This window comes from Salvia hispanica, chromosome 5 (assembly GCF_023119035.1).
Source record: "Salvia hispanica cultivar TCC Black 2014 chromosome 5, UniMelb_Shisp_WGS_1.0, whole genome shotgun sequence".
Taxonomy (NCBI): domain Eukaryota; kingdom Viridiplantae; phylum Streptophyta; class Magnoliopsida; order Lamiales; family Lamiaceae; genus Salvia; species Salvia hispanica.
Genome location: NC_062969.1, coordinates 834,745 through 854,694, shown reverse-complemented (window position 1 = coordinate 854,694; position 19,950 = coordinate 834,745). Strand labels below are relative to the sequence as shown.

Below are 19,950 nucleotides of genomic sequence, written 5' to 3'. Positions count from 1 at the left end.
AATGAAATCTCAGGTGCAATTTTGGCGTATCTTAAAGGTATTGTTCCACCCAAAATTGGGTGTCATACACTACTTTTTAGCACTACAACTACTTCCAAGCATATAAGACAGAGATAGTATATAACTAAGGATAAGCATACAAATATCGAACGTTCGGAATGCTATCACGGATTGTCTACCAAATACTAAGCTTCTATCACTATCTAGAAACGCAGTTGGAGTTTTGATTAACCTAAGAAACAGTAAATAAACCAATTAAAGAATTAAACCCGTTGCAGACTGAATACTTGAGGAATACATATGAGAATAAGAGAATTTCAGGAACGTGCTTTCATATGATTTATACAAGACACAATTATAATATCCTAGCACAGTTCATGTTTAACTCAAACGAGAGTCACATAAGTAATGCCCACGCGGACAAAGTAGATTAGTAACTCCAAACAGTTCAATTAGACTCTCAAGATGTCTTCACTCTCAATTAACAGTACATTTTCGGGGGGAATTAATTGTAGTGCTAATTAAGCCAATCCACATCCTCTCTCAGTTACTTTGCATAACAAAAAACAATCTTGTAATCTAACGTTTAGATGAATGCTACGTGTCATCTATCAATGTAGATTTTAGTACACTAATGTAGCTTTTTAGTCTAATAATGTAGCTCGACTATTATTATCACACATCCAATCCAAGGATCCAATGGCTATGATTTGTGCCGTGCTTTTTACTAATAAGGTGTAAGGATTCATATATATATATATATATATATATATATATATATATATATATGCGTCATAATGATAACTCATATTTATGTGATAACCTAATAACCCTATCATTTTATGGATCAAAAGTATCATTTTTACTAAAAATGTTATTTATACACGAGAAAATGATTTTTTTTCAGCATGCATAAAATGATATTCTGTTATATAAAATGATACTTTTCATCCATAAAATGAGGGTTATTAGGTTATCACCAAAAATATGGGTTATCATATGATCACATCCATATATATATATATATATATATATATATATATATATATATATATATAGGGTGCGTTAGGCTCCTTTGCACCCTAAGTGTCCTATTTCCTTCTTAATCTCAGCCCTTGGATCCTTGAATTGGATGGTTGTGATCAATGCATTATTATAGTGTTGCATTATTAGCCGCTGTGCATTATTAGAATGACAATATGCATTATTGGTCTATAATGTTGCATTATTAGCCGATGTGCATTATTAGAATGAAAATGTGCATTATTAAATGACACGTGGCATTAATCTAACCGTCAGATGACAAAATCGTGGGGCTAGGATTAAGAAGGAAAAATGACAAAAGATATAAAAAGGATTTGAATACATCCCCGTAAAATCACGACAATATTTTGAGAAGGAGTAAATCTTGGACTTTCCATAACAGACGTGCATGTGAATCTCCTAAACACCCTTTTCTAATTTTTTATTGATTAAAAATTATTAAATTAGGCTCTAATTTCAGCCCTAAGATCTGGAAAATAAATGGTAGAGATTAAGAAGGAAAAAGTATTAAAGATGGAAAAAGTATTTGAATACATCCCTATATATATATATATATATATAGGGAGAGGGATGTACTAAGATGACAACCCTCTTTATTGTAACACCATACCACCATTTTAGGCCATTGGATCTGAAAATCGTGTGCTTGTCATGCTGCCACGTGTAAAAACACGAAGGGGTAAAATAGGAAATTTCTAATTTTACGTTACCAGATTGCAGTGTTGTTCATTGAATATTGCAGTCTTAACACAACAATATTGCAGTCTACCACGACTGCAATATCTAATATAGTAGACTGCAATATCTAATACAGTAGACTGCAAACCCGTGTTTTTTCACGAAACTTAATCCTAGGCGTCCATAGATGAGATCTAACGGACTATATTGGTGGTATGATGTTATTTTAACTATGGTGGCACCCTAGTGCACCCCTATAGGAGATGATCAAAATAAGTATGCATTTAAATCCAGAAATGCAGCCCAAATCTTGGCCCTAGGATTAAATGATCTAATGGTCAATAATTAACCAAAAATATGGAGGGTCATAATAAAGCAATTTTAGGTCATATTATTAAATTAGAGTTTATGTCATGTTAAGATCATTTTAGGTCATGCTTTGTTAGCATGACCTTAAAATATACTAACTATGACCTAAAATGCCCTACGTATGATTGTGTTCTGCGTTTCTGTATTTAAATGGAGTTTTCATAGATCAAAACCCTATATATATATATATATATATATATATATATACCACAAATCCACTCTTAAAGACCGAACCACCGAACCCTACCAAATTAGGGCTTTTAGATCTAGTTTTTTATGGATAAGATACATAAATTTATAAATTATTTTCGCCTTCATCACGAGCCTATTTTTAATTCATCCGAAGGTAAATAAGTCATACTAACATGCTACGAAGATTTAACTTTGTTCCAGAATATATTACTTCATTCTAGTAGGTTTTTACTTCATTCCAGTAGGTTTTTACTTCATTCCAGTACTTAAATGTGGTTTCGCCGTCGCGTGCCGTTCTTTCTCTCTACAATATCTATCACCAACGCCATGACGCTAATATGGTTTAATAAACACATGGAATAATGTAATAAATTATTGGAATGAAGTATGTGTAGAAGCATTTGAAGTACAAAATGAAGTAATAAACCTATATAATGAAGTAAAATGGGCTTATAATGAAGCCGAAAATTTTTTCACAGCAACACATCTCATCAAAAAACTTAGATCTAATGGCCTAGATTTGGTCTCTAGTTCGGTCTTTAAAATTGGTTCGACATTGATCACAACTCTATATATATATATATATATATATATAGGGGAGTGATCAATTGCTAACTCATCATTTAATTGCTAACTACAACTAATTTAAGGCCACATGATTTTAAAAAATGTGTGGTCTACAATTTGCCACGTGTAATTTGTGTTTTTATTAATTAAATCGAAAAAAAAAAACGTCAAATTAGGGTTTTGGATGAAAATGTCAATATAGTGTTTCGAAAATATCAACACAATGCTTTGAAAATGTTAATATAGTGTTTCGAAAATATCAACACAATGCTTTCGAAAAATACGAAAATTCTAAATTTTTTTTTCAAATTTTGACGTCGGAACATATGCATGTAGTATATCGTTGGAATTAGCAGAGTTAGCAACTTAAGAAAGTTAGCAAAGGATCACACCACTCAATAATAATTTATAAATATTTGTACATATTAAATTTAACTGTTGAATTATAATATAAAAATATACTCCCTCCGTCCCAAGATAAGTGACCTATTTCCATTTTTGGGGTGTCCCACTATAAGTGACCTATTTCCATTTTTAGCAAAAAGTCATTTCTGTTACTTTATTCCCCACCTACTTTATTCTCTCTTCTCTTCTCTACTTTTCCCTCTCTCATACTTTACTCTCTCTATTTTAACTTATTTAAATACCATTCCTTAAACCATGTGCCCAAAAAGAAGTAGGTCACTTATCTTGGGACGGAGAGAGTGCCAATAAGTTTTTTTTTTTATTATACTCGGTGATTTAGGATAAAAAGTTGAGAATCATCTTTAGTGTTCCCTCCGTCTTAAGAAAGATGACCCAATCCTTGGGCAACAAAGAATTTTATATAACTTTATTTTGTATGTAAAGTGGAGAGAATAAAGTAAGAGAGAGGGAATAAAGTAGAGGTAAGAGTTTCCATTTTTAGTAACGAGTCATCTTGTTTTAAGCAACTTTTTTTAATTAATAGTCTGATAATTTTTATTCTAGTTAAATTAAAATAAAAGTAAAAATGAAAAAAAATCATTTATTTGTAGCTTGGGTTTGTCGACTATTAGGGTGGACAATTTTCGTTTTTTTTTTTGGCCTGGCCTTCTTGGCCTCTAGTTTTGGTGGCTTGGCCTTGGCTTAGACTCCACTATTACGGATGCTTTTAATCTTGCTCAAAACAAATTAGGATTTCTGTTAGGATTATTAACATCTTCCGGAATGTCTGTTAGGATTTCCCATGGATTTAGTACTTCAGTTTTCCACTCTATAAATAGCAGAAGTTGCTCAAAAAGAGTTCCATTCCGTTCTGTGCCGCCATGGAACGATTTGATAAGCTATTCTCTCTATATCACTCATTTCCCCTGGTGAATAACCCTCATATCCATCCGGACTCTCCACCGCTTTCCAACCTTCGGAACTCACCTTATCCTCCTTTCTACACCTACCAAGGTGTCCAGATCTGCCTTCAGACCCGTAAATTCGATGGCAACGACCCCGCCGGCCTCTACAGCGTCGACGAATACTTCGACTTCCACGACACTCCTCCCCACAAGCGGAGACGTCTATTGGAAGAATGCAAGGAAGGCCAAGCTTCACAGTGGCTCCGGTGGATGCGGACCAACGTCCTTAAGCCCCCGAAGAAAATTCCGGTGGTTGCTTCATCCTCAGTCCCTCCTTCGCCTCCGTGGATTAAACTGCCCAGGAATGTAATGGCCAATATTCTGCAGAGGCTGGGGGCAGAGGAAGTGCTGAGACGTGCACAGACAGTGTGTACTGCGTGGTGGAAGGTTTCCAAGGATCCTGCCTTGTGGCGAGTCATCGATTTTTCCAACCCTAGGCAGGGGGTTTTTAACGACGAGTACTATGCTATGTGCCGATGTGCAGTGGATCGTAGCCAGGGACAATTGGTGGACATCACCATCCAGTACTTCGGGGACGATGAACTCATGGAATACATCGCCAACCGGTAAAATTATATATTTTGTCATTTATGTTTAAAGGTTAAATTCACACGTGTGTTGATGTTACATTTGATATTACTAATGGCTAACTTGCTAACTCATGTATTAAAAATATTAACACGATATGTATTAATGTCGACATAGTATCATCTAGGTTATGTTGACATTTTCAAGACATTGAATTGATGAGTTAGGAGTTAGATAACGATTTTCAATGTTGTGGCATGGATTATAATTTATCAAATAGTCATGTTTTTTCCAACAATTGGGCCGCATTTATGTTCATTGTGTTCTAGAGTAATTGTTGAAATAGGATTGATCAATCTGTTTCTTTGCTAATTACTCTTTCACAGATTCTTTTTAATATTACTGTAAAAGTTATCTAATCATTTTTTATTTTACAGATCCCCAAGTCTTAAACGACTTAAACTTGGAACTTGCTTTTTCATATCGGGAAAATGTGCAACTAGAATGATTGCAAAACTTAGACAGTTGGAAGAGTTACACCTTACTATTAGACCATGGATTGGTGCTTCCCACATTATAGCCATTGGTAATTCTTGCCCATTGTTGAAATCATTCTCGTGCAATGGATTTAAGTGCAAGCTTTTAACAAATGAATTTATTGATCATAATGAGCCGTTTCGGCATGCATATGCTCTCGCAATCAGCCAAAGCATGCCTAATCTACGCCATCTTCAAGTTTTTGCTCATTGGATGGGAAATAAAGGACTTGAGCTCATCCTTAACGGTTGTCCGCACCTCGAATCACTTGATGTCCGACGATGTTTTGATCTCGATCTTGAAGGGGATTTGGGGAAAAGATGTCGTGAGCAAATAAAATATCTTAAACTTCCTGATGACTCAGTTAGTGATATACCGTGGCCTAATTGTGATGGTGGCGATCCATTTGGTACTTCTGCCTACAGCTTTGAAGATTACGTATATGACTATGTTAAACACTACTGTTATAGGCGTAGATTGTAAAATTATCTATTGTCTAGTGATTCTTGACTTATATGTACATGCACAAATAACACTCACCTTTTTATTTCCTTTTCTTGTTTTGTATTTTGGATTAGTAGTGTTATAAGTTTTCTATCTTCAGTTAATCATCATTTATGCTTTTTATTACAACTCTTTATCATCAATAGACTTTATGCCTCTATTTATTGTATAAACTGATAAGTTCTCTCTCCTTCTCATAATAGATGTCACATATTTTCTTTTTTGGAAAAGTTCACTCTTAAATTAATATAAATATATTATTTTCTCTTTCCACTTATAACACAATATAATACCTCCTAAAATCCCGTGCTAATCCTAGCTATAGTCCATCAACATTAACAGCATCAGTTTATATCCCATTTCATGAGAATACCTATTTAAAATGTGTATATGAACTTAACTGTGAAATTTTAATAGAAGTATACAGAGTAATGTGAAATTAGTTTTTCTTATTGCATTATCATGCTACTAGAAGAGGTTGAGCTATAATATAGTATAAACAAAAGATGTTGATGTGAATGATTGGATAATTAGAAGTTTGTAGGATCTTGCAAAGGTACTTGAGCTAAGCTATAATATAGCATAAAACTTCAAAAACTTATACTACTTGTATTTACTTGAAAGGCTATTTGGCCTAGTAAAGCTTTGCCAACTATCGGGCGATTAGGTTAGTCGGAATTCAATTCATAGACTCAACTTATATGTATTTTCCAAAGTGTTTCACGCATCCAAACACTGTATACAGATGATATGACTACTTCTTCCGATTCATCAACAAATATTCTGTATATACTCAAGAGAAAGAAAATGAGAGTAGAGGACAGAGAGTAGAGGAAAGAAGAGGAAAGAGGAACGCAGAGATAAAGAGAAAGAAATTTACCTCTTCTTTATATAACTTCTTTTTTAATGAAAATGTTATTTGAGAATGTATTACGTCTTCTTTAATTTGATCTCTTTTCAACACAAAAATTAAATATGGTGATTATATTTGTATACCGTTTTAATCTATCTTCTTTCCTTGCATTCACTCTTTTTTAAGAAGTATATTTACCTTTATGGGGAGGTAAATGAAAAATATATCCTATTAATATCCTCTTGTTGCACTGCACTATTGGTTGGCCACATTAGTACTAGATTTCATTTCATGATCACAATGTAGTGAGAACATTAACTAATAACCTACAATTAAAAATAAACATAATGAACAGGAGATTAATAGGTCAAGAATCACCTCATTTTCCGATATGTAAAATTTTTAAAAAAGTAAATATATTTCCCCTCCATAAGAAAAAAAACTCATGCATATATAAGATGCTTCATACAAGAGTCAACCAAATTAAAATATGATAACTGCAATACGAATTAGGGTTTCTGATTTCTCTGGAAATGCAACCAAATTAAATATGATAACTGCAATACGAAAAGCTCATAAAGAGTCAACCAACAAGAACAAAACAATTTGTCCCCAAACTGAAACAAATTCAGCAACGTTCTTTCTTAGGCTGGCGCTTTAACAAGGGTTTGATGAGGCCATCAGTTAAAGCTGTCTTTGATGTGAGAGATGCCTTCAATATACATAATGCCTGCACTAGCAAACAAAAGATATTTATTTTGATAATTAATCAATTCTAAAGAGTAATACAAGAGTAAATGAGTTAAGAACACATAAAAAAAATTAAAGAAAAACAAGTAAGTTTAATTGGTTAGAAGGGAGTAAGGATTTTTACCTCATTGAGTCCAATGTGGAATTCAGTTTCTTTCATTTCTGATAGGGGAATTCCACCATCATTGAGAATCGAAATTCTTGAAGTCAAACTAGGACTCATGGTTAAATCATCACTAACAAAACACATAGTTTGTTTCTTGATATATACTTCCTTGCTAGATTTGAATGAAGAAACCATGTCTATGGTTACTTCTTTCTCATGAGAAGAATAATTATACCGCAGCCCTTTCCGTGTCGCTTGGTAAAACAGTTTTGGAGGGCCTTCTTCACTAAGAGGTAGAAACTGATTTTTGGGAAGATAACCATGAGCCAGCTTTGGACTCACCAGCCTATTTTTAGTGTCTGATGTTGTGAAATGCTTATCATCGATGCCATTTGATACGCTTCTGTACAAATTGTCGATATTTTTGAAGGGAGTGTTGCCGGCCAGGAGGAACTCCACTCCACCTAAAGGAATAGCGAGGAAGCTCGATAGAAGCTCTACAAACTCATCACTAGCTTCTGCAAACAGGAATTTGTTCGTTGATTCGTGCAAGAACGCTCGTATAACTATTTTATTGGATTCTGTGGGAGCATCATGTTGATGAATATGATCCAACCAAACCTCGGATTGTGGGCATTTGTTATTGCTCTTCATAACCATGTCCGTTAATGGGGTCGCAGAAGTTAACGACAGCTTGAGCAACTCACCGATCTAATAAAAACCGTTGGTAATCAAGTTAGTAATAAGACTATTTCATACATTTACTGATCATGGCTTAATTATGCATGATAGATGACATGAATCATTTTGGTTAGAATTCTTATATTTTAGAACATACAAAGAAATAAGACTGAACGGACAAGTAATCAAGAAATCCTAGTTTCAGTGAAAACGAAAATATAATTATCAAAAATAAACTGCGGTCCAAACAAAGGCAACGCTATGTATAAGCGTTTAGAAAACCCTAGGATAAAACGTAAAATAGGAAATTGAAATCAAACCCTAAAAATAGTAAATTGTCGTTTTCACCCCTTAAACGATGTCAGATGGCCAATTTCAAGTCATTCTGACTTCGAAGGTTTTAGCCCAATTTCTACGTTGGAACTGTATCAACCTCATTCTTATTTCTATAGACTCACTTATCATATTTGATGTCACATTTCAACAAACCACTACCTAAAATAAACATCAAATGAACTAAGAAAAAATAGCATTATAATGAATATATTCCCCAAAAAGATAAAGAATGTTACCTCATAAGGACCAAGACTCAAACTCTTCATCTCCGCCCCTCGAGTGTCTGTAATCCCGAGATCGGAAAGAGCTTGAACAATTCCACTGACAATAGGCACAACCCTGAGATCATCGGTGACGATGAAAAACAAAGGACTGACAACGAAAGCTTCACCTCCGTCCCGACATTCATCCTTAATGCCTATTCGCCTCGTCAGTGATCCCCCACAATCACACACAGCTATATCAGAATACATGCTGATATTATCATAAGAAGGTTGTGAGCAATTTACATCCTCACAAAGGAAGTATTGCAGCAGTGGGGCAGTGTCGGTAACATCAATCGGTAGTTGACGGTATTCGGGTTGAAACGAACTCCGTGGATTGAGCAGCATTTCCTTAGCGCCTGGGACGGAGAAATGGGCGGTGTCGAGTTCAGACAAGCCTTTGTAGAGAGTGGTTAAGCTTCCGAGTTCCGATCCTTCGTGTTTTTGAAGAATCGTGACGATTTTTCCCAACGGAAGAGTGAGGAAGCTTAGCAGAACGTTGATGAAATCACTGCTGGCTTCTGCAAATAGGACTTTTGTTTTCTCTTTGTTGATCATGACTGTCAGAGATAGAGACGCCATGTTGAGAGAGTGAATGAAATGTGTGCCGTGACTACTGACTGGTGATTATTGATGTAGATATAGAGACACCTTTATATATTTATATAAAGGTGATCTTGTCCCGCTGAATTCAGTGATCTTTCAACTACTTTATGCTTTCAATATCAATTACTACTAATTTTTGTTAATTGGAAACGGTAATGGTGATTTAATGCAAACATCGACGCTTTAGTTTTCATCACCCTAATTAGTAATTACTCCCCTCGTCCCACATAATTTTACATAGTTTGACTTGACACGAGTTTTAAGAAATGTAATAAAAAGTGAGTTGAAAAAGTTGGTGGAATATGAGTTCTACTTTTAAAGTATTGGTTTTATAATAAAATGTGAGTAGGAATGAGTTAGTGGAATATGAGGTCCACTACCAAAAATGATAAAGGTGAAATGGATAAAATTATGTGGGACGGACTAAAATGGAATACTGGGTAAAATTATGTGGGACGGAGGGAGTATAATTTAGATGCATTTTGCGAGGAAAAGTATAATAATATCTAAAATTGTTTCAGTGTTTTTTTTATTTTATTTTTTTAAAAAAATTTTAAGAACTAATTGAGATTCAAGAATCTACCATTAAATATATTGGAATTAATCTTTGAAATTAAAGATATCAAAACTTTCTAATGACATTTGTAAAGTAGCTGGCCACTACTATTGGCATTCTCGACATAAACAACGTGGCGTGAAAAATAAATGGTTCGGCAAGATGTCACTACTATAATTCCTAGGATTTGATTTATTTTAGGGATATTGGCATCTAATATCACGAAACTTTCAAAAAGTTGGGTTTTTCCCACGAACTTTAAAATTGGCAAATAATATCACGAACTTTACCTCTTGTTTGTTTTTTCCCACGAATAAAAAAATTCATGTTATTTTAATAGATTGAAGAACAATTTTGGAGGGTGTACTTCAAGAATAACTATCTTCAAAGATTGAAAAACTTGAAGCTCTCAAAATTGTTGTTGAGAACTTACGAAAGGAGAAACCCAACTTTTTGAAAGTTTTGTGATATTACATGCCAATATCCCTTTATTTTAATACTAAATCTTTTTATATTTCACGTACTCCATATTATAAATATGTATAGGATATTTGATAAAAAATGAAGAAATAAAATATACTCTTATTATTTTCAATGTGGTTCCTAATTCTCTTTAGTAACTATTTCTCTTAAAAATACATACTAGCATTAGTATTCGAAACTTCCATTGCTCATGGGGTTGACATGCGATCATACAAATGACTTGATATATAAGAGGAATGTGTATTTTCTCCACCCACAACACATGAGGAACAAACCTTCTTTCAATCAAGTAAAGCCACACAAAAAGAGGTCAAGGAAGCACATTAGCAACAATAAATCCATAAGCATAACTGGCGTTTCCTTGTCAGTTCATAGCTCAAAACAAAAAACAAAAATAGTGAAATTACTGGAGGCTCATGGATGGTATCGTGCAGGGGCGGACGCAGAAAAATATTACAGTAGAGACTATTTATGCAAATTTTGTATGAGATAATAATTTTCCTATAGTTCATTATTTGGGTAGGGGCTTTTGCACTTCACCTTACCTTACGTAAAATACCAACAAAATCATAATATTACATAATTAAAATTACGAAAAAAATTAGTTGGGGATGGGCTTAAGCCCCTCCCTTGTTACATGTGTGTCCACTCATGGTATTGGCATTGCAAAGATTGAACCAAACGAAACATTAGAAGAGGACTCATCTTCCTTGCTCGGATTGGCGTTGTAAAGCAAGGGTTTGATGAGAGCTTCGGTGAAAGTCATTTTCGATGTAAGAGAAGCTTTCAGTATACACAGCGCCTACACCAACAAAACAAATCAAACATTAGTGCAACATGTATATACATATAGTTTTAAAGGAGGCCAATTTTTTATTTAATTACATCACGGTTTAGCATAAACGTCTCAATTTTAGAGTTATTGCATAAAGTATTTAACGTTCCAATTTTCTCTTCAAATTGTCCTTCAAAATTGAAAGGCTAGTACGTACTCAATAGATATATTTACCTCATGGAGACCAATGTCAAACTCCATTTCTTTCACATCTTCCATAGGAATTCCGAGACGATTGATAATCGAAATGCCAGTAGCAACACTAGTACTCATCTTTAGATCATCAGTGATGAAACATATCGTTTGTTTCTTCACATAGTTTTTCTTGCTTGCCTTGAACAACGAAAAAAATTCTCCATCATCATCATCTTCGAATTTGAGATACAATTTAAGAGGACCTTCTTCGCTGAGGGGTAGAAAATGATTGATGACAATGTAGCCATGAGGTAGCTTGGGATTAATCAGCCTGTTTTTAACATCTGAAGATGTGAAATACTCATCATGAATGCCGGTCGATATGCTCGAGTACAAATTGTCAATATTTTTGATACCGATCTTGCCTCCCAAGAGATACTCAACTCCTCCTAAAGGAACAGTGAGGAAACTAAACAGAAGCTCTACAAACTCATCTGTAGCTTGTGCAAACAGACATTTGTTTGTCGATTTCTGCACACACAATTTCAAAGGAATTTTTCTCGAGTGTGCATCGACTTTCCAATTACCGGTAAATGATATTTCAGGTTGCCGTTTTGCCGAAGTTCTCTTCAGGATAACGTCCGTCAAAGGAGTTGTAGATGTTAAAGAAAACTTGAGCAAATCCATAATCTAAACAAGAAAAAAAAGGTAAGTTATAATATTCGTTAAGGCTCCATTTGGTACACGGGATTGGAGGTGTGGAATTAGAATTAAAGTCTTTAATTCCAAATCCAGTATTTGGTATCATAAAAATTCTTGGATTTGGAATTGAATTCCACGTGCAATTTGAATTCCATATCAAAAGTAGACGTTTCCAAATATTCACACATTCTTTCACATTCACACACACACACCTCAAACATTCTTACACACTGCACATACACATTCTTACACACACTACACACATTCACACACACTGCACACACACATTCACACATTCAATTATTTATATTCAATTCCATATCAATTATTTCATTTTACCAAATAAATGATTTAATTCCTTCCACTTTAATTCCATAGAATTCTAATTCCAATTTTATATACCAAACATACCCTAAAAGACAACATGTAAAACATAAAAATACTAACAATTTTTGCATAAATGTAACAATATAACTATAACACAAATAATATTAATAGAATAATTCAAATTTACATAGTATCCAAAATTTGATGGAGGATGAATACTAACCTCATCAGTACCCAAGTTCAAAGTCATGAACTCTCCACCTTGAGCGTATGCAATGCCAAGATCATTGAGCGTTTGAATGATTCCGGTTGTGACCGGAGCCACGCACAGATCATCACTGATGATGAAAGAGTCCAACGGATTGACTACGAAAGGTCCACATTCCAAACAATCATCGGAACTATTCTCGTCTTCTATTTCTCGGTTCAACGGTTTCCCACAACCACACTTGGCTACATCAGAATACAAGCTTATATTATTGGAAACTAACAGTTTACATTTTTCATCCTGACAAACGAAGTATTCCTCGGGGTAGCAATAAGTGATATCAATCTTCAGTTTACTGCATTCGGCTCGAAAAGAGCTTCGCGGATCAAGCAACATATCCTTGCGGCCTGGGACACTGAAATGGGAGATGTCGAGATCAGACAAACCTTTGTACAAGCCATTTAAGCTTCCGATTTCGTCTGCCGCCTCATAATGATTGAGAATCTTGACGATTTTTCCTAGAGGCAGCGTGAGGAAGCTTAGCAAAACGTTGACAAAATCGATGTTGGCCTCGGCAAATAGTACCTTAGTTTTCTCTTTGTTGGTCAGGTATTTCAGAGACAGGTCTCGATCACTAACGTTAGACATTGTGTGTCTGTTGTAAATTGTAAGAGAGAAGATGGAAATGATTGTGGGGGTTGATTATTGATGTTGAGATTTGATGGAGATTATCGTTGGTTTTTATATTATGAAGGTTGTGGTCAATCAAGAGTCACAAGTTGAGATTCCGATGAGTCATTAAAATTGTTAATTGGCAACGGTAATGGTGATTAATGCAAACATAGACTGACTGTTTAATTTTAGTCATTCACGAAATTAAGAGTTATGGGAAATTAAAGAAATTGCATGCATGTGATTCCCACCCTTCCAGTGCCACCTTCTCAATTAAAGAATGTAAAGTCATGGTGAAAGCAGATATTAATATTATGAACCCTATTTAATTTAAAGTAAAATCTGGATATAGTTACGCCCAAAAATGACCAATATGAATAATTTGAAAAATAATTTGAAATAGGGCTGGCAATTTTTGGCATGACATGATAACACGACACGAACCTGCGCGCACGAAATTAATGGGTAGGTGTCAAGGCTTATTGGGTTCGTGTCTTGTTCGTGTCGTGTTCATGTTACACGCTAAGAAATAATATTAATATATTATAGTATTATTATTATTATATATTTTAAAATTTTAAAATTTTAAAAATAAAATATAAAATTTAATATAAGAAATAATATTTACATATTATAATATTATTATTATAGTGTCGTTATTGTGTCGTGTCATATATTTGTTGATATCGTGTCGTGCTGACCCGAACCGGTTCGTGTCGTAAATGGGTTCGTGTCGTGTTCGTGTTTAGAGTTTTCTTAACGGGTCGTGTTCGTGTTGTGTCGTTATCGTGTCGACACGATAACGACACAACACACACGGTTTGCCACCCTTACTTTGAAATTTGCACACGACTGCAAAACTGACCGAGTAATCGACCTCATCCAAGGTTGTTTTTAGAGGTAAAACCGTAAAAACACCAACTACTATTTTTCCGAGTTTCAATGCATACATATACAACTCCCTCTGTTCCATGTTAAGAGCATCTCTAGTGGCGGATGTCCCGCTGGACGTCTGACCGGCGTGCCAGTCGTCCGCGCGAGACGTCCGCCATTAGGCGGGGGCGACGAGGATGCGGACGTCCGGAGCAGACACCGCTCATCCGCGGCTAAGGTAGGACATCCGTGTGGACGTCCGTCGCGACGTCCGCCATTGCAGCGACGACGCGGACGTCCGATTTTTTCTTTCTTTTTTTCAAAAAAAGAATACTATATATACGGCTCGTTGAACTTCATTTCATTCGCACCACTTGTGTTTACAAGTTTCTCTCTCTCTAAATTTCATTTTTGTAGAAGATAAATGGAGAACGATAGGAATTCTCCCACCACGAGCGAGTCACAAACGCCGAAGTTTCCCACCGGAGGTGAGGGAAACTCGAGCGGAATGGCGGGGATGATGTCTCTGTACTAACTACAATATGTACCCTTAGATGGGTGGGATGGTGCCCAGATGCCCGGGTGAGTGGAGGGATGATTGGGATGACGTCGGGGATAATGCTGGGAATAATGCCCGGGGTAGTGGGGATGGGGGGAATGATGCCCGGGATGGCAGTGGAGATGGGGGGCATGACACCGGGGATGATGGGGGGAATGATGATCGGTATGATGCAGGGCATGCCTGTCGCTGCGCGGGGAGGAAGGGTGTTAGCAGGGGCCCCCAATCACCTGGGGACAATGCCTATTACCCCTACATGGAATTATTGTCTAGTGATTCCATCCAGAGTACTCCTCTGGGAACTCAGTTCACCGAGAATGATACTTTCTCTTTGGAGGAGTTGGGGCTACTCCGATCAGGGAGACTCCCACTGAGGTACCGACGGGATGGAGGTTGAAGAAGAAGGACGCAGGGAGGGGCAAGGACAAGGGCAAGGGCCCTACCTCGTCCTCGCGTGCGGGGGCCGGAGGAGGAGGATGTGGAGGAGACTGGAAATAGGACCGTCTGGAGCGTGGCGGAAAACGTCGCGCTGGCAAAGGCCTGGATCGTTGTAGTCGAGGATCCCTACATCGGGGCTAACCAGCATATCGACAGAATGTGGGTGTGCATTAGTCAAGGCTACCTCCGATTCAAACCAGATGGTGGGAAGCCTCACGGTCCCGAGCAATGCGGGAAACAGTGGGAGCGGTTGAGGCCTAAGCTTAGTCGATTTCCCGGCATCTACTAAAACAACCTCCGCCAAGCAACCAGCGGCATGTCCGAGGAGGATGTGAAGAACCTTTCCATGCAGCAGTACCCCGACAGGGCGTTGAAATTCCGTGAATTCGAGCAATGGGAGGTTTATCTCGTGGTGAAGAATTCCGGCAAGTTTTGTGCGGGTGTTGAAGCTGGCTGGCCGAAGCGGACGAAGATCAGCGTTTCCGACTAGTACAACAGCAATGTCGGTTCGCACGAGCTCCCCGAAGCCGAGGCAGAGATCCCGACCCCTCAAGCGTCTTCCCGCCGCCGTCGTCGCCCGGTTGGGCAAAAGACTGCGCAGCGGATGGCAAGGGGAAGCGCCAGCGGGTCCGTCGAGGTCCAATCGGAGGCCACTCCCGAGATCAACAATCTCGCCCACGCGCAGCAAATGCATAGCCTGGTTCAGACCATGGAAAGGTGGCATAACGCGACTGATCCGTTATACAAAATGATGTTGAAGGATGTCATCGACACATTGAGGTGCGATTTGGGGATGACACCCTTGCCCGATAGTGGCGTTGGGACTGGCGGCGGGGATGACGGCAGCGACACTGGCGACGGGGCGACGCGGAGGACGAGGAGTGAGCCGGGGGTCGCATTTGTTGAAGCTTGGGGTTGTATTTTTTTTGTTTTATGACTATGTAATTTTTTTTTTGTTTTTTTTAATGAAGTTGTTGCATTTCTCCGTCCGTATTCGTGTCGAAAATTTAATTCTGTAACGTAAATTGAATATTTGTGAATTTGTGAATTTTTTTTATTGGGAAAAGTCCGCGCGGGAAGTCCTTAGGGATGTCAGCCATTGTGCAGTGGGTAGTTCTTATAACGTGGCAGTGCAGTGGGAAGTCCTTATGATGTGGTAGGAGGTGTTTTTGGGAAGTCCGATGGGAAGTCCAATGGGACATCCACAGCATTGCGGAGGCTCTAATTGAATTATTTCTCTATTTTGGAAAGTTTCAAAATAATTGAGTTATAAGAAGCAATACTAAATTCATAAGGTTTACAAATTTTCAGGAACTGCTCAACACTGAAAATTCATTACATGACCTCATTTGAAAAAACAAATAATTCCCAAACTGAATGAAACTCAAGGTTCGCTCTTAGGCTGGCGCATTGGCATGGATTTGATGAGGTCATCGGTTAAAGCTGTTTTTGATGCGAGGGATGCCTTCAATATACCTATGCCTGCACTTAACAACAAAAACTAACCCTTAACAAACAAACAAGCCCTATATCGATGCAACATGTAAAGTTGGTAGTCAATGTACACTTTTTCACCTTTTTGAGATTATTTACACTATTTATTCACAGAGCCCATTCTCAAATTCTTCAAAATTTTAATTCTCTATATATATTTTTGCCTCTCTTGAGATTAATTCCAGGCTCCACCCTTAGTAACATCATTTATAAACTGATAGAACCTTGTTCTATCGAATTAGAGCACGAACGTTTGAAGAACGAGATAAAGGAAAAGATAAACCCTAGTTGAGGTGCTAGGGGGCGATTTCCGCCAGAACCGGAATGAGAATAAGTTTATACTTTATTTCTCAATGAATATCAAAGTCTAAACACAATTCCTATTTATAAGCATTAACCCTATGCAATTAATTGCCTCACAAGATATACCAAATATCTAAAGAATCACCAACTCTACAATTCCAATAGAATGTTACAAAATTTAACGATGAAACGACTTTGTTGATACATACTTCCCCTCCATAAGAAAAAAACTCATGCATTTATAAGATGATGCAATGAAAAAATGAGTTTCCAAAAATTTAAAATTAGGGTTTTTGATTTCTCTAGAAATGCAACCTACAATAGCAAAAGCTCACAATGAGTCAACCAACAAAACGAAACAATGTCCCCAAATTTAAAGAAATTCAGCAACGTTCTTTCTTAGACTGGCGCTTTAACAAGGGCTTGATGAGGCCATCAGTAAAAGCTGTTTTTGATGTGAGAGATGCCTTCAATATACCTAATGCCTGCACAAGCAAACAAAAGATATTTATTTTGATGATTAATTAATTCTAAAAAGTAACACAAGAGTAAATGAGTTATTGAAACATTATAGAATAAGAACAACAAACCTATATACTTTGGATATCCAAAAAATTGAAAAACAAGTATATTTGATAAGGACTTTTACCTCATTGAGTCCAATGTGGAATTCAGTTTCTTTCATGTCTGTTAGGGGAATTCCAACATCATTCAGAACCAAAATTCTTGAAGTCAAACTAGGACTCATGGTTAAATCGTCACTAACAAAACACATCGTTTGTTTCTTGATATATACTTCCTTGCTAGATTCGAATGAAGAAACCATGGTTCCTTCTTCCTCATGAAAAGAATAATCACACCACAGCCCCTTCTCTGTCACTTGGTAATACAGTTTTGGGGGGCCTTCTTCACTAAGAGGTAGAAACTGATTTTTGGAAAGATAACCATGAGCCAGCTTCGGATTTACCAGCCTATTTTTAATGTCTGATGTTGTGAAATGCTTATCATCGATGCTATTTGACATGCTTCTGTACAGATTGTCAATATTTTTGAAGGGAGTGTTGCTGTCGAAGAGGAACTCAACTCCACCTAAAGGAATAGTGAGGAAGCTCCAAAGAAGCTCTACAAACTCATCACTAGCTTCTGCAAACAAGAATTTGTTCGTTGATTTATGCAAGAACGCTCGTACAACTATTTTTTTGGATTCTGTAGCAGCATCATGTTGATGAATATGATCCAACCAAGCCTCAGATTGTGGGTATTTTTTATTGTTCTTCATTACCATATCCGTTAATGGGGTTGCAGAAGTTAACGACAGGTTGAGCAACTCACGGATCTAATAAAAAAACAGTTCGTTAATAATGGATGAATATAAAGAAAAAAAATATTCATGTTCATGTGAAAAATCAAAGTTGCCCAGTCGAATTGAATAACGCTTGATACATAGATGCGATGACAAAAAGTTGCACGCAATCACGCAAATTGAAAAGTAGGAAGGAACTCTCCTTGGATCACTAAATTTAGGTTATTTTGGGCTAAACAAATTGATGTCACATAAAGAATGTTACCTCATGACTTACCTCATAAGGACCAAGACTCAAACGCTTCATCTCAGTCCCTCGAGTGTCTGTAATCCCAAAATCGGAAAGAGTTTGAACAATTCCAGCGACAATAGGCGCAACCCTCAGATCATCGGTGATGATGAAAAGCAAGGGACTGATTATGAATGCTCCAGATTCGTTGAATCGAGACTGTGGAAAGTTTATTCCTCTGTTCAAAGATCTCCCACAAGCACACGTAGCTATATTGGGGTACATGCTGATATTAGTATAAGGAGGTTGTGAGCAATATCCATTTTCACAAAGGAAGTATTGCAGTGGCGCGTTGTCGGTAACATCAAGAGCTAGTTTACGGCATTCAGCTCGAAACGAACTCGCTGGATTGAGCAGCATTTCCTTAGCGCCTGGGACGGAGAAATGGGCGGTGTCGAGTTCGGACAAGGCTTTGTAGAGAGTGGTTAAGCTTCCGATGGCGGCTGCCTCTTCTGATCCTTTGTGTTTTTGAAGAATTGTGACGATTTTTCCCAACGGAAGGGTGAGGAAGCTTAGCAAAACGTTGATGAAATCACTACTGGTTTCTGCAAATAGTACTTTTGTTTTCTCTTTGTTGAGCATGACTTTGAGAGACAGAGACATTTTGTGCAGAGAGAAGATTTGGTGAAGATTATCGTTGGTTTTTATGAAGGTGATGGTTAATCAAGAGTCACAAGTTGTCCCACCGAATTCCGATGATCTTTTATATAGTACTTTTTTTGTATTCAATGTGGGACTAATTAATTAGCAACGGTAACATAGACTTTTCAATTTTTATCATTCTCGAGTAAATGGCTGGCTTTTGATATGAACCCTATTGAATGATTGTTGGCACACGACTTGCGACAGTCGAGAACTCATCATAGGTCATTTTTAGGGGCGAAAACACTAATTTACTACTCCTTCCGTCCACGAAAATTCGTCTCGGTTTGACCGGACACGGGTTTTAAGAAATGTAATGGAAAGTCAGTTGAAAAAGTTAGTGATTGCGGGTCCTACTTTTAAAGTATTAGTTTTATAATAAAATGTGAGTAGGAATGAGTTAGTGGAATATGAGGTCCACTACCAAAAATGGTAAAAGTGAAATGGGACAAATTTTGGGGGACGGACAGAAATGGAAAACTGGGACAAATTTTCGTGGACGGAGGAAGTATTTTTAAATTTTTATTTTATTTTTAAGTCCAATAGGGTTTCAGAGAACTTTTTAGGGTCCAGAAAATTCAAATTTGGGGTGGCTGGTTTCAATGTTTTTGTTCTTGTAAAAGTGATGAAATATACACTCAATAGTATTAATTGATTCTGAAAAAATTAATAAAAGATGAGTGGAATTTGGATGGACGAGATTTTGATGTCTTTATAAATCCGTTCTATATATATGCACAAAAACCA

The 19,950-nt window shown here is 36.9% G+C and overlaps 4 protein-coding genes across 4 annotated transcripts; 1 reads left to right on the top strand and 3 right to left on the bottom strand.

Annotated features, from left to right (window-relative positions):
- The first annotated feature begins 4,136 nt into the window (after nt 1-4,136).
- LOC125188131 (putative F-box/LRR-repeat protein 9) lies at nt 4,137-5,768 on the top strand. The gene is made up of 2 exons (XM_048084877.1): nt 4,137-4,786; nt 5,186-5,768. Exons 1-2 carry the CDS (start codon nt 4,137-4,139, stop codon nt 5,766-5,768), a joined length of 1,233 nt encoding a protein of 410 aa, XP_047940834.1.
- A 1,502-nt stretch (nt 5,769-7,270) lies between these two features.
- On the bottom strand, nt 7,271-9,360 carry LOC125188130. Its single transcript, XM_048084876.1, has 3 exons — nt 8,752-9,360; nt 7,517-8,209; nt 7,271-7,372 (listed from the first exon to the last, which is right to left on the bottom strand). Exons 1-3 carry the CDS (start codon nt 9,358-9,360, stop codon nt 7,271-7,273), a joined length of 1,404 nt encoding a protein of 467 aa, XP_047940833.1.
- A 1,712-nt stretch (nt 9,361-11,072) lies between these two features.
- On the bottom strand, nt 11,073-13,278 carry LOC125188129. Its single transcript, XM_048084875.1, has 3 exons — nt 12,646-13,278; nt 11,433-12,083; nt 11,073-11,225 (listed from the first exon to the last, which is right to left on the bottom strand). The coding sequence occupies exons 1-3, from the start codon at nt 13,276-13,278 to the stop codon at nt 11,073-11,075; spliced, it is 1,437 nt and encodes a 478-aa protein (XP_047940832.1).
- Nucleotides 13,279-16,556: 3,278 nt separating this feature from the next.
- On the bottom strand, nt 16,557-19,164 carry LOC125188128. The gene is made up of 4 exons (XM_048084874.1): nt 18,550-19,164; nt 17,619-18,305; nt 17,361-17,454; nt 16,557-16,654 (listed from the first exon to the last, which is right to left on the bottom strand). Exons 1-4 carry the CDS (start codon nt 19,162-19,164, stop codon nt 16,557-16,559), a joined length of 1,494 nt encoding a protein of 497 aa, XP_047940831.1.
- Between the last annotated feature and the right edge of the window lie 786 nt (nt 19,165-19,950).